The 14,711-nt window shown below is 43.5% G+C and overlaps 1 protein-coding gene across 2 annotated transcripts; it reads left to right on the top strand.

Moving 5' to 3' along the window:
* Positions 1 to 1,097: 1,097 nt before the first annotated feature.
* fbxl2 (F-box and leucine-rich repeat protein 2) lies at positions 1,098 to 14,457 on the top strand. Of its 2 annotated transcripts, none has more exons than XM_077008893.1 (14): positions 1,098 to 1,521; positions 2,195 to 2,256; positions 2,367 to 2,421; positions 2,539 to 2,613; positions 2,848 to 2,942; positions 3,410 to 3,574; positions 7,326 to 7,452; positions 7,596 to 7,670; positions 9,464 to 9,591; positions 10,008 to 10,068; positions 10,982 to 11,026; positions 11,261 to 11,317; positions 11,616 to 11,828; positions 12,566 to 14,457. In XM_077008893.1, the coding sequence occupies exons 1-14, from the start codon at positions 1,492 to 1,494 to the stop codon at positions 12,671 to 12,673; spliced, it is 1,296 nt and encodes a 431-aa protein (XP_076865008.1). In that variant the 5' UTR covers positions 1,098 to 1,491; the 3' UTR covers positions 12,674 to 14,457. The 2 variants fall into 2 exon arrangements, with proteins under 2 accessions (XP_076865008.1, XP_076865007.1); XM_077008892.1 differs by having other exon boundaries at positions 1,099 to 1,521; positions 9,461 to 9,591.
* Positions 14,458 to 14,711: the final 254 nt, after the last annotated feature.

Below are 14,711 nucleotides of genomic sequence, written 5' to 3' on the forward strand. Positions count from 1 at the left end.
ACACTGAAACGTCACCACTCTATAATGTCAGTATACCCATCTAATGTCATATCATGTTAAATGGTTAATGTGCGTATTTATATCGTCAAGAAAGTAAAGCTAATGTAAAAGAAATCTTACAAGTCCGCAAATGTCATGTGGTAGCTTTCTTGCGCCCCCTGCTGTTGCTCGTGGGTGCTGTTGTATTCAGGAAGAATAGCATGACGATGCTAAATGATGATTCTGTAGATCAGTTGTGGTGAAGACAGGTCTTGGGGAACTACCCTGTATAGTTTAGTAACAATCTAACTCTAACACATTTCATACAGTTAATCAACCCCTTCAATAGCATCTTAATATTAGAGTCACGTGTGCTAGATTAGAGACTTTATGGTAATGTCGCATCATATTCCAGGACTATTGTTCAACCTTAATGCCCCTGATGGTGTTTATTTCATATTCATAGAAACGTCCTGGCAGAAAAGCAGCCCCAGTTCACAACCCTCTTTATGGAAACCTTAATGAAAGTGTGTGTGTGTGTGTGTGTGTGAAACCAGTACAAAGAACATGTCAAACCTCTTACGTAAACACATTTTGTGATTTGCTAGAAATTTCATTATGGTTTCACGGCAAAGTTTCACTGTATCGTTTTCATTCTAAACATCTCACTCATTTCATTTCAGGATATTGATCTAGTAAACAAGTTTTGCAAATAATCTTAAATACTGGGATTATTAAACAGTAAGGGGAGGGGCGCAAATATATAGGTCAGTTCCAACTGCACATTACATTAAAAGTTACAAGGATGGTACAATGTATAAATCCTTAGACGAAATTAGCACAGTTAGCTCGTTTTTTCAAGCAATAAATAAATGCTGCTACGGTGTTAATATGGTAGAATAGTTCAGAAAGCAAACTTAAGGCCTGGGCTTGTGTCAGTCTGCAGTTCGTACTGGAACGTGCAGACTCGCTATGAACATTATCAAAACAATCAACCACGCGTGCTTTTCCCGCATAAGTGACGTCACAGCGACACCCTCCAATGCCCTACAAGAACAGGAGTGTGGACTAACTTATATGAACTCAAGTTATTCACCTGAAGCCCCCCCCCCCCCCCGACGTTAAGTAGTCGAACGGTGGGCTACTTTTATTCAATTAATGTGTGAAGATAAATCTCGCACTGTTGACAACGTCAAAGACTTCACGACCGAGCGGAAATGTAGTCAGAGTAGCAGCTTGGGAGGCGGAAGTGAGGTTAGAGCAGCAGCAGTCTGCTTCGTCCATGTTATTATTGTTATTTTGACTGTGTGATGGTTCACAGCAGAGCGCACGAACGGCGGCCAGCCCCGGATTCCTCCGGTTACCGACCAAGACACGAACGGCTCGTAGGCTACACGGACTCGTCCGCCTCTGTCTTGCGGTAGTTTGAACATTAACGCCAGTATAGCGAGTAAACGTCGCCGCGCGCTGCGCTCGCCCCACACTGTCTGTATTATTGACGCCGCAGCGGAGATGAACGGCGTCACCAAGGGCAGATTTGAGGTAACGCAACGCGAGTGACGACACGGGCACATAGAACTCTTTCAGTGTGCTTGGAAGAAACACACACGGGCGGTGGCAGCTTGTGTGACCGACCACGGTGTGTGTGAGGGCGTATGTTTGTGTGTGTGTGTGTGTGTGTGTGTGTGTGTGTGTGTGTGTGTGTGTGTGTGTGTGTGTTTGTCTGTCTGCGGGCGCGCGCGTGCGTGTGTGTCCATGAGCGACTTGTATGCATTTAGATCAAGTATGCTTCTATTTCTACGGACCATTGTTGTGCATTTGTTCGTCAAGGGTAATCCTGTCCAAACGGTCGACCGTGTCATTAGCGCCCACAGGGCCAGAATCCACGAATCCGTTTAGCGTTGGAATTGTCTCGTGTTACTTGGGAGTTCAAATCTGGCTGATGTGGTTACGTGCTTTGAATGCGCGTGCTTAGGAAGAACCCAAACCACAAAACATCAAATGAGCTGCACCGCTCGTGTGCTGACACTTCGTTTTCCTTGTGTCTGTCTGCCTGTCTGTCTGCCTTCCTGCATATGTGCATACATTAGAGGCACACACTGGAACCTTAATCCAGCAGTGGAAGGACTGCACAGGTCACGGTTAAGATGTGTTAGGAATACAGTTTAAGTGTGACAAAAGTTGGTGAATGTGAATCTCTCTGATCATTCCCCAGGTGTTCTCGAACAGCGATGAAGCCCCAATCAACAAAAAGCTACCAAAGGAGCTTCTTCTTAGGTAAGTCACCAATGTCTGCAACCAACAGCGCTGTCTGAGGGATTTGCGGATGTCAGATTAGGTGATAATCCCTTAAATGCGTTTATGTTTTTCTGCCTTGTATTCCTCAGGATTTTCTCCTACTTGGATGTGGTTACGCTGTGTAGGTGTGCCCAGGTGTCCAAGGTATTTCTTGTCTGATGGTATGCCTCATTAGATTGATATGTCGAGATCTAGAAATAGGAGTTTGACAGGATCTTTTCTGTTTGCTTTTTTCCTCCCATTGTATGAAAACCTGAAAAGGCATGGAATGTTTTAGCGTTAGATGGAAGCAACTGGCAGAAGATAGATCTCTTCAACTTTCAGACAGATATTGAGGTAAATGATAAATATATATTGGTTTATTTGACATAGCTGTGATGGTAAGGGCATAGTGTTTTAATGTTTGTATGCTTGTCAGTGTAGAGGTAATGCACTTTTGATATCCGTGTGTGTCTCTGTGCTCGGAATGGTCTCGGTGTGTATAGGATTAGTTCTGGGTCAGTAAGCTTTGTTACTGAATCCATAGACTGTGACATCATCCATGATTCTCTCTCTCTCTCTCTCTCTCAGGGCCGTGTGGTAGAGAACATTTCAAAGAGATGCGGTGGTTTTTTGAGGCAGCTGAGTCTCAGAGGCTGTCTCAGTGTGGGTGATGCATCCATGAAGTGAGCTGCCCTCACTTTGCTTAATTTAGCTCTTGAAGTGTAAATGCTGACATCTCACAGCTGTTGACTGCTCATTTTTATGTACACTAGCATGTGTCACTCATGTATCCCTGTTAGATAGTGGGCTGTAGAAGTCATAATGCCTTCACTACAATACCGTATCGGGATAGTAGAGGAGCTGTGTTGTGTAAATACAGTTTGCGTAAAATTCCTTTTGTTTATAGTAGTATAGACAAAATGCTATAAATTGATAATTTAACAGGGCACAACAGAGGATGCACTACGCCTATGAAAATAAATCCCATTTGAAAAATGTTATATATATATTTTAATATAAAGGCCATATTTGTGGGAGTCATGGGAGTCACTTCATGTGTGAGTGTCATGGGAGCTGATTGGAGATATCTCTGAGCTATTTATGTTATTTGTGACTGTGGTGATCAATAGACACTTGTTCTGGTTAACAGGACGTTTGCGCAGAACTGCCGTAACATAGAGCAGCTGAACCTGAATGGCTGCACTAAGATCACAGACTCCACCTGCATCAGCCTCAGCAAGTTCTGCTCCAAGATCCGCCACCTTGACCTGACGTCCTGCGTGTCCATCACCAATCACGCGCTAAAGGCCTTAAGGTGAGTATCAGCTGTTCAGTGTTCACGCAGGGAACTGGGCCAAGTGTCGTCTGGCCGTTTGTGTTGAACCTCTGTTGTGGATGAAGTTGTGTTTAATGTGTGTTGCCATGGATGTCCCTTTGTTTAGTGGGGAAGGAAGTGCATGTTTGAGTATCAGCAGTGATTTTTGGTGAATGTGGCCTTGTGGTGTATAGGTGATTGTGTGTGTGTGTGTGTGTGTGTGTGTGTGTGTGTGTGTGTGTGTGTGAGTTCTTAGATAACCAATTAAATAAGGTGGTGGTGATAGTAGTTGGTACTCAGTTACTAGTTAATTTATTAACGGATTTATTTATTCATCTTTTGGTGCATCTCTGAGCAGTTTTTATCTAAATGACCGATATATGAACAGTAATATTATTTCAAATGCTTGTCCCTGGTGTTTAGTTGAGGTTACTGTTTTGTTTGAAGTTATTTTATGGTTGTTGGCTATGGCCATATTTTGATGTGTTCTATGGTTCTGGTTATGAAGTGATTTGATCATTTGGGCTATTTGTGAACTCACCATTTGTTAAATCAGTTCTCCAGACTGCCTGCTGACAGCTCCTCCTCCCTCACTAGGAGCTCTGGAGGTTCATAACATGACATCCCACCACGGCATTATCTCCGCCATGTTCTTTAATGTGTTCACTCCATTGCTCATTTATTAAGGGCTGTGAATAAGCATTTCAGCAGAAAATAGAGGGTCTTTGAGGATCCATTACAGTTACATAAAAGTATGTTGCACATGTTTTAAAATGTGCGCATGTGTGTAGATTTCATGGCTGGAAGATGTTTTTCATTATATATATTTTCATTATATGGTTTTTTTCCACTTTTGAGAGGTATATGACTCATGGCAGCCGAACAGGTCAATGTTTAGCCTAAACAGAAGCGAATGCACAATAATTAACTCCCAGTGTTAAACTATGCAGATACCTGGTGCAGTGACTGCAGAGTGTTCATGAGTAGTGTTGCTAATGCACAGTCCTGTTGCTTCAGCAATACCACATAACAAACACGGACTGATCCAAAATATGCACACTAGTCACCTGATTATACCATGTGTGATTAATGCAGGCTGCATAACATAGATACTAAATTGCTGGATGTTTTTGTTTCATCTTTCGTTTAATTTTAATATAGTGGCTCATTGCAGATGGCTCAGTAAACAGCTCAGTAATGCACCATAAACAATAATGGAATTGTAAACAATAATTCTAGATTTTCTAACTTGATTAACTTAATTTAAAATGCAGTTTGTATATAATTGGAATGGTAATAAACACTGGATTTTGGTTACGTTGGGTTCGGCATGTATTGGTCAGAATGGGTGGTGTGAGTTTGAAATGCAGTAATTGTATGCAGCCTGTGCAGTGACCCAAGATGCTCCCTTTTGTACATTTTTACATACCATGTGGCCAGTGATGTAGTAAGTCACAACAATAACAAGTGACCAACCAACACTGCGTTTATAAGCATGTTTTATTTTTTATCACTAATTTAAAATATGATGCTGAAGTCTTCTTCATATACACTAATAAGGCAAAATAAGATCCCTCCTCAGAATCGTATACTGGTCAACTTAAACAAATCATTGTGAAATAAGTTGGTGAGACTCATGAGTTTGATAAAGGCAAAGCCAGCTGTTCAGGTTTAAGGTGAATTGTATATAAACATGGCTGACAGGCTATTGAAGTTTGCACTGCATTACCAAATCTTTACCAAAATGATTAGCTGTCTCATTGAATAATCCAACTACATGGTAGATGACACCACATGATGAGATGGAGTGTTTATTTTAAGCCTGACAGGGAAGTGTTGTTTGTGGGCATCACAGGCTGTGGGTCAATCAGCTTTATTTGGGTTCTTCCTCTAGGTGTAATTTTTACAAGCAGAATAATTAAAAACACAGACTGACAAGCTAAGAACATCCATAACAACCAATACAAGCAATCTTACAAGATCAACACACAGTTGTCCTGTTATAATGAACCCACATAAAAATAACTATGCATGCAATTAGGAATAGTAAATGTGCTCGTGTATGGCATATAACAAAAGTAAACTTGCAGATATAGGATCAGTTTAAACCAAAAAAAAAACAGAATTGAGTTTTGCAAGCAAGACACATTTTCACTTTACCTACATAGTATTTTCACATACACGTACTCTAACTGTGGAGTACACACTGGAGTGTTAGTTTAAATAAACCTCCCACGCACAGACAATGGGTACACGACTAAGGTATGTGGTATAAGTCAGTCAGACCAGGTTATCCGGCATCAGGTAGTGCTCCATTACATGTTGGAAAGGGCTAAATAAATTACTTTGGTGGTTCTGAATGCAGCATGTTTGCTGGTACTGGGTGTGCCAGAACCTCCTAGCTGGCTGCTAGCCTGTGCTTTTCCACAATTTCAATGGTTTAATGTCATGTGAATGTAAGAAATGAGTAGTGACTGGCCCTTCTATGGATAAGAGGGGTCAAAGGAGAATGGTGAGAGAATTGGGCAAGCAAGCGGGCAAATCCCACCTAAATTCAACATGTGCTTGTTCAATGTCATCTCATGCATATCTGAACACTGTGACTGACCCTTAGGTTGATCCCTCGTTGTTAAAGATTATTGATGCTTTGGTAGACGCTATGAGCATGACACTCATATTGTCACTAAAATTGTTTGAGGTATGGGTCACTCACTGCACAGTGCTTGGATCGCAGCCCTGGTCAGCATCTGTAGGATGAGACAGAACGGCTGTGCACAGCAAGACAAAACTGCAAAACAATCTGTAAAAAATGTGCTGCGACTGCACAACATCTTGAGCTTCACATGCTAGAAAATTCCTCAATGTCACATCCAACATGCAGGCTGTTCTGAAGGCCAGAGAAGTCATACTACACAATTAGAGAGGTCTATGTTATAAACAGGTCAGAATAGTTTGCAGAAATCTAAAAGCATCAATGAACAAAGATCAGAACTTGTCAAGGCAGAACCAGAACCACTATGAGCCAGACAGGAGTAAAGGAACCGGTGAAATGTCTTCTAGTGCAAAGACTTATTGATTCAAGAGGAACCTTTATTTGCTTGGTCGTTGTGGAATATAAATTTGAAATACGTATGAAATTAAAATAGCCGTGAATGTGTACACACATTTGCTTAACTTAAATGTTTTGTATTTTGAAAAGGTAATTATGCTTCTAGCACATATTGATTATTGTTAACGAGCATCTGTGATTGAAATTTTTTTGTCTGGGATAGTTTAGAGTGCTTAAAATAATTATAATTTAACAACATTTATTTTTTTTTTGTGAGAGCTGAACCATTTAAGTTTTGTTTTAAATAAACTAAAAAGTATATAACTATATATAATATAGTTATATACTTATATATAATAATATATATATAAGTATATAACTCAGTGAAACACTTTGTTTTATTATGTGGTATGTGTTAAGTAATACATAACGTAAAGATCATTATAAAGTATAAGGGTAATTCGTTTTTTCATTGGAAATCATTTTTAATAAAAACAGTAATTATTCCACATTTTATCCAACATACTACTTTTATATTTAAATATATACTGTACAAATATTGTAATTGCAAACACATATTTTTCATTCATTTGCCATTACATGTATCTTCGTTAATTGTATGCACTACTGCCAACAATATTTTCAGTCTTTTCAATATTCAATTGCATAAATGTCTGTACTGACTGCTACTTGGCTTTTCAGTGAGGGCTGTCGGATGTTGGAGAATCTCAACCTGTCCTGGTGTGATCAGATCACGCGTGATGGCATTGAGGCGCTGAGCCATGGCTGCAGTGGTCTCCGAGCACTGTTCCTTAGAGGCTGCACACAGGTCCCTACACACACACACACAAACATTGGAAAATCTCCCCTAACTTAATATTTTTGAGAATAGCACAGCTTGTGTGTGTGTGTGTGTGTGTGTGTGTGTGTGTGTGTGTGTGTGTGTACGTACATGTGTTTGTGTTTTTTCAGCTGGATGATCTTGCACTGAAGCACCTTCAGAAGCATTGTCCGGATCTTGTGACAATCAACATGCAGTCCTGCACAGTAAGCCATGAACATGGGTCTAGTGGGGGGAGTGCACACTTACTTTTGCACAGGCTGAGTATAGAGGATTTAGAACCTAGCTTTTGTCCTTAGACAGTAATTGTGCCTCAGTCAGTTCATGCATTGCCACTGTGATCATGTTCTTGTTCAAAATGTGCAGTGTAAATTGACCCCATTCCACAGGAGTAGCTCCAAATCCGAGCAAACAAGAGAGGGCTGCCAGGTTTTCTCTGTCTTCTTTGTGCTCCTACGTCCAAGTGTTTGGGTTTATCTTTGGTTTTCCTTATTTCACCTCATCATATTGTGGTATGGTGAAGGCTGCTCACGCTTCCTCAGAAATATGTTAGGTCTCTCGTCACGTCTTCTCATGTCAGCTGGGAAGCATCACAGTGGTGTCCACCTGCCCTTGGAGCAAAGTGCTGACCTGTCCGGAATCGCCTTCTCTGTAGATGGCACATGACTGGCATTAGGATGTTAGGAGGATTTGACTTGATGGACACAGAAATGCTAAAAAAAAAAAAAGCATGAACCTCTTAGAAGACATCATCTCAGAACTGAGAGACGTGAGTGAGAGGTAGTGGGAGGCGTGAGTGAGAGGTAGTGGCAGGCGTGAGTGAGAGGTAGTGGGAGGCGTGAGTGAGAGGTAGTGGGAGAGGCGTGAGTGAGGCAGTGGGAGGCGTGAGTGAGAGGCAGTGGGAGAGGCGTGAGTGAGAGGCAGTGGGAGAGGCGTGAGTGAGAGGCAGTGGGAGAGGCGTGAGTGAGAGGCAGTGGGAGAGGCGTGAGTGAGAGGTAGTGGGAGAGGCGTGAGTGAGGCAGTGGGAGACGTGAGTGAGAGGTAGTGGGAGAGGCGTGAGTGAGAGGTAGTGGGAGAGGCGTGAGTGAGAGGCAGTGGGAGACGTGAGTGAGAGGTAGTGGGAGGCGTGAGTGAGAGGCAGTGGGAGAGGCGTGAGTGAGAGGTAGTGGGAGAGGCGTGAGTGAGAGGCAGTGGGAGAGGCGTGAGTGAGAGGTAGTGGGGGAGGCGTGAGTGAGAGGCAGTGGGAGAGGCGTGAGTGAGAGGCAGTGGGAGAGGCGTGAGTGAGAGGCAGTGGGAGAGGCGTGAGTGAGAGGTAGTGGGAGAGGCGTGAGTGAGAGGTAGTGGGAGGCGTGAATGAGAGGTAGTGGGAGGCGTGAGTGAGAGGTAGTGGGAGGCGTGAGTGAGAGGTAGTGGGAGGCGTGAGAGAGGTAGTGGGGGAGGCGTGAGTGAGAGGTAGTGGGAGAGGCGTGAGTGAGGCAGTGGGAGGCGTGAGTGAGAGGTAGTGGGAGGCGTGAGTGAGAGGTAGTGGGAGACGTGAGTGAGAGGTAGTGGGGGAGGCGTGAGTGAGAGGTAGTGGGAGAGGCGTGAGTGAGAGGTAGTGGGAGAGGCGTGAGTGAGAGGTAGTGGGAGAGGAGTGAGTGAGAGGTAGTGGGAGGCGTGAGTGAGAGGTAGTGGGAGAGGCGTGAGTGAGAGGTAGTGGGAGAGGCGTGAGTGAGAGGTAGTGGGAGAGGCGTGAGTGAGAGGTAGTGGGAGAGGAGTGAGTGAGAGGTAGTGGGAGAGGCGTGAGTGAGAGGTAGTGGGAGAGGCGTGAGTGAGAGGTAGTGGGAGAGGCGTGAGTGAGAGGTAGTGGGAGAGGCGTGAGTGAGAGGTAGTGGATGCTGCTAAGCGTTAATATGACTGTTTCTGCTTTGATTCGAACTGCATGGGGCTTTAATTTAAAAAAAACATGCTAAGGTTAATGGTGGAGATGTTGACATGGCTGGTGTGTGTCCTATAGCAGATATCAGACGAGGGCTTGGTGAGCTTGTGTCGAGGCTGTCACAGGCTGCAGATGGTGTGTGTGTCTGGTTGCAGTAACATCACAGACGCCTCTCTCACCGCACTTGGCCTCAACTGCCAGCAGCTAAAGTGAGCTTTACACAACACGCATACATACAGACACATTCTTACACGTGTGGGGGTCCACGCACACACACACCCTTCCTCACGCTTGGGTACACACACACACACACACACACACACACACACACACACACACACCCTCACGCTTGGGTACACACACACACACACACACACACACACACACACACACACACACACACACACCCTCACGCTTGGGTACACACACACACACACACACACCCTTCCTCACGCTTGGGTACACACACACACACACACACACACACACACACACCCTTCCTCACGCTTGGGTACACACACACACACACACACACACACACACACACACCCTTCCTCACGCTTGGGTACATACACACACAGACACACACACACCATCCTTTGATGCACATTTTTAAATTTGTTAGGATCCTGGAAGCTGCTCGCTGCTCTCATGTGACTGATGCTGGTTTCACTGTTTTGGCAAGGGTGAGTTCCCACACACACACATACACAGTCACACCCACAGTCATTCACAGTCACATACACACACACACACATACACAGTCACACCCACAGTCATTCACAGTCACATACACACACACACACATACACAGTCACACCCACAGTCATTCACAGTCACATACACACACACACACATACACAGTCACACCCACAGTCATTCACAGTCACATACACACACACACACATACACAGTCACACCCACAGTCATTCACAGTCACATACATACACACACACATACACAGTCACACCCACAGTCATTCACAGTCACATACATACACACACACATACACAGTCACACCCACAGTCATTCACAGTCACATACATACACACACACATACACAGTCACACCCACAGTCATTCACAGTCACATACATACACACACACATACACAGTCACACCCACAGTCATTCACAGTCACATACATACACACACACATACACAGTCACACCCACAGTCATTCACAGTCACATACATACACACACACATACACAGTCACACCCACAGTCATTCACAGTCACATACATACACACACACATACACAGTCACACCCACAGTCATTCACAGTCACATACATACACACACACATACACAGTCACACCCACAGTCATTCACAGTCACATACATACACACACACATACACAGTCACACCCACAGTCATTCACAGTCACATACATACACACACACATACACAGTCACACCCACAGTCATTCACAGTCACATACATACACACACACATACACAGTCACACCCACAGTCATTCACAGTCACACATGGTTCTGCCAGCACAACTTTTCAAAACAGCATCTTAAAGAGTGAAACACGAGGAAGACACATTCTCTTCTATGTTTTGTTTACATTTCTCATTTCTTTTTCTCAGAATTGTCATGATTTGGAGAAGATGGATTTAGAGGAATGTATTTTGGTGAGCTAAAAACTTACAGTGCATATAAAGCAGAAACATATTGCCTTGACTGTTGGTACCGGGCTTTGTTGAGCCTTCAGGCGTGAAATTTATATAGCAATACTATATTTTGGTTGCAAATTCCTACAGTTATAAATAGGTCTAAGTAATATATTTGTTTCCATGGTAATTTTTTTTTTATCCGCAGTGCAACAGTAGCTTTTTTGTTCTGTGTGTTTGTGTTTGATATTTCAGGTGACTGATAACACATTGGTTCAGCTTTCAATCCACTGCCCGAGGCTTCAAGCCTTGGTGAGTGTCTGCTGCATTGGCTTGTGTGTGTGTGTGTGTGTGTGTGTGTGTGTGTGTGTGTGCGCGCGTGTGTGCACGTGTGCACGTGTGCATGGTAGAAGGATGTCTCACTTCTGGATGGACATATCACAATAGCACTTTTGTCTCAAGGCTTCCTACGAAGAGCTACACACCTCCTATTTACCACTCGTCTGTTCGGTTTACTGTAGTCTTATTTGCACGGTGCTCTTGACCACACAGGCGTGTTCAGCTCTTTGTCGTGCGTGCGTACGTGCATGCGCACATGTGCCCCTTCCAGAGCCTCTCGCACTGCGAGCTGATCACAGACGATGGGATTCGGCACCTGAGCAGCAGCGTGTGTGGTCAGGAGCGCCTTCAGGTCGTGGAGCTGGATAACTGCCCCCTCATCACAGACGTCACACTGGAGCACCTGAAGAGCTGCCAGCGTCTTGAGCGCATCGAGCTCTACGACTGCCAGCAGGTCACACGCGCCGGCATCAAACGCATCCGGGTCAGCCATCGCCTACTTCCTGCCTAAACTACATACTGCACCTGTTGGGCACATAGTGATTCTGATGCTCAGCCGAACCATTGAAACATGCCGGCGTTTTAGTGGAGCCTTCCACAAATGAAAGGAGAGAGCCTTTTTAGTCTTGGTTTTGTGTGTCTTGGCTAGTTTATGTGAGTATAAAATGCAAAGGAAAAGTAACCCAGGATGCATTTAAATTTAGGTGAAATCTGAAGATTCAAACCATCATGTGGTCCAAATTGCAATTAGGATGTAATTAAAGGGTTTCTTTGAGCCAGATTTAACAAAACCCCTCCCTTCATGTCACACAATGTAACTTTTCATGAAATACCTGAAGTTGCTATTTTCCTTCGGGCAAATTAAAAACACCATATACAATTACAGTTTTCTAAGCAGCTATAATAACGTTGCACAGCAACAAAAGCAAGAACTCAGGAAGTTGGCATGACAGGATTTGTTTTTTTTTTTGTTGCACTAAATAGTATTCACATTTCAAGATGGCTAACTGGATTAAGCTATGGTTAAATTGTGGTCAAAATATCAGGATACCACCTCAATACAAGACACGTTAACTGAGCAAGTGTAATTGGTGTCGTGTCAGGTACTCATCTCACTAATGTGTCATTACTGCTGTTTTTTTATATGCTTCTTATATTTATATATTATATTTTATGTTTTTTATATTTATATGCTTTTTACTGTTTTTGCCTCTTCTCTAGGCCCACCTCCCCGAGATTAAGGTCCACGCCTACTTTGCCCCAGTCACGCCCCCTCCCTCAGTACATGGAGGAGGCCAGCGTCTTTGTCGTTGCTGTGTCATACTCTGACAGAGGGCGGGGTTTCTGAGGGACACTATAGAGAGTCAAGCTGTCAGTCAACCTCCAAACCCTCCCCTGGTCCTGCTGGACCCCACCGCTCAGCTCTGCACAAGGGTGTGGCTGTGGGAAGCATGGTTTGTTCACTGAGTGTTTGCCTGGCAGCAGGTCTGAGCTACACAAGTCATACAAGTTGCAAAATACAACTCAACATGAAACATAATTACTACATACGATGTGACCTGTCGGATATACAAGAAGAGAGTGGAAGAACCACCATGTAAAATATTTCATATATGGATCTATAGAAACCCGTTCATGGAAGTTCTCAATGACGTATGACAAGGAACTACTGACTAAAGAAGCTTGCCTGTGTGGGATGACTCCCAGAGCTTCATGACAACCAGACAGTGTTTACGTCTTGCTCCTCTGTCACCATTAAGAGTGCGCTCCCTCACCTGGGAACCAGTAGATTAACAGAATGAGCGAAGGGAGCGTGAGACCCCCTGTGTTAGCCTGTGGGGGGTGGCCTGAGGCTCCTCCCACTGTCTGTAACTGCTTCAGAGCGGAGAGCAGGGAAGTCAAGAATTACATTGGAGTTTGCGTGTGCGTATGAGAAAGTTTAATTATGGGAAAACGAACTATAACACTACAACCAAGGAATGTGTTTAAACTGGAGTAAAATGGTTCTTATTTTCTGTCAGTGCTCACCATCTTTTTTTTATGGGATGGGAGGGTGGTGCGTGGGGCAGTGTAATTTTATTGAACTTGGTTAATTGTCAGAGTGCCCGGCGGTGGGGTGGGGTGGGGGGGTTGCTGGACAGAGATGTAGAACTGGAGAGTTTATGTAAGAAGAATAGGATGATTAAATGACTGGGCTTTATCAGTGTCAGTGAAGGACTCTTAGGAGTGACGTGACTGTTCATATTTAGAAGAATTATATTTACTGAGGGAATTTAATATCAAATAAAGAAACGTGAATTTTATGTTCTAAGTGCAATATTGCAGTATCTTCAAGTCCCAGATTTTGTGTTCTATATGTGAGGATTCACAGCTGTCCATATTCATTTTCTTGGCAATGGTGTAATGAAAGTATTCTTTTACAATAGACTTGCTTCTATACCCATGTACCCACTTAACTATGTTTGCTGCCAGTTATTGCATATTTACTTTGCTGACAAACTACAAGGCCCAGTGTGCAATTTGTCAAAAGAGAGACGTGGAGGATGTGCTTTTATGCCAATGCAATGTCTTTTAATGATCATTTTCCCAGTGTGCACAAATACAAATATATGTACACTATGTGGTTTGGGGCACTGTAAAGAATCTTTGCACACTGTACCACATTTTACTAATCCAGATGACTGTTGAATCAATTGCCTAATCAATGAGGATGTCTTTAGGGTGTGAGTGCCTTTGATTTTGCGATGCTGGAGAAAGCGTGGGATATTTGGCTTCAGAGAGAAAAGACTCAGGGCTGCAATGTCATTCTCCAGATCTGGTTCTTCCCAGCCTCGATTTCTAGCATTGGAGACCATCACAATAAAAAAGAAAAGATATAATTTACAAGTAATGAACCATGGACTGCAACAAAGCCCTGCACCCATGTTTGAGGACTGAAGGTTAAAGAGAGAATTTGAACTTCACAGCAACGTAAGGACAACAACATCCCACCCCACCACCCAGTCTCTTTCATATTTTTGACAGAGTTGGAAAAAAGTTACCTGATTTGTCCTCGTGTTCTGGTGTTACTGTGACATTTCTTTCAATAAAAGATCTGAGCAGTGTGTCACAAAGGTTCTTTTCCATGTTTTCATGCAGAAAGTCATGTTCTTAATCGTTTTCTTGTGTTTTGCCTGTTGCACCTGCAGTGTCTGGTTGGTAATTTCCTTTCACACACACAATTCTCACCTGTTACACTTTTTTCCAAAATGTTTTTCTAGTTTGTTTGTCACACAAAGCAAGACACATCTGTTGAGACATCCATGTGCTGTAGAAGACGTGTAGCACCTCCAAAGTGGTAAAATCTCTCTTCACTGCAGAAAGTGAG

The sequence above is a fragment of the Brachyhypopomus gauderio genome, chromosome 6 (assembly GCF_052324685.1).
Source record: "Brachyhypopomus gauderio isolate BG-103 chromosome 6, BGAUD_0.2, whole genome shotgun sequence".
NCBI lineage: Eukaryota > Metazoa > Chordata > Actinopteri > Gymnotiformes > Hypopomidae > Brachyhypopomus > Brachyhypopomus gauderio.

What these genes read in the sequence shown, in the direction of transcription:
- fbxl2 (XM_077008892.1), top strand. Translation starts at nt 1,492, where the DNA reads ATGAACGGCGTCACCAAGGGCAGATTTGAG. An exon ending in TCAACATGCAGTCCTGCACA is followed by an intron (nt 7,671 to 9,460) that starts GTAAGCCATGAA and finishes TGTGTCCTATAG; the next exon opens with CAGATATCAGACGAGGGCTT. An exon ending in CTCAACTGCCAGCAGCTAAA is followed by an intron (nt 9,592 to 10,007) that starts GTGAGCTTTACA and finishes TAAATTTGTTAG; the next exon opens with GATCCTGGAAGCTGCTCGCT.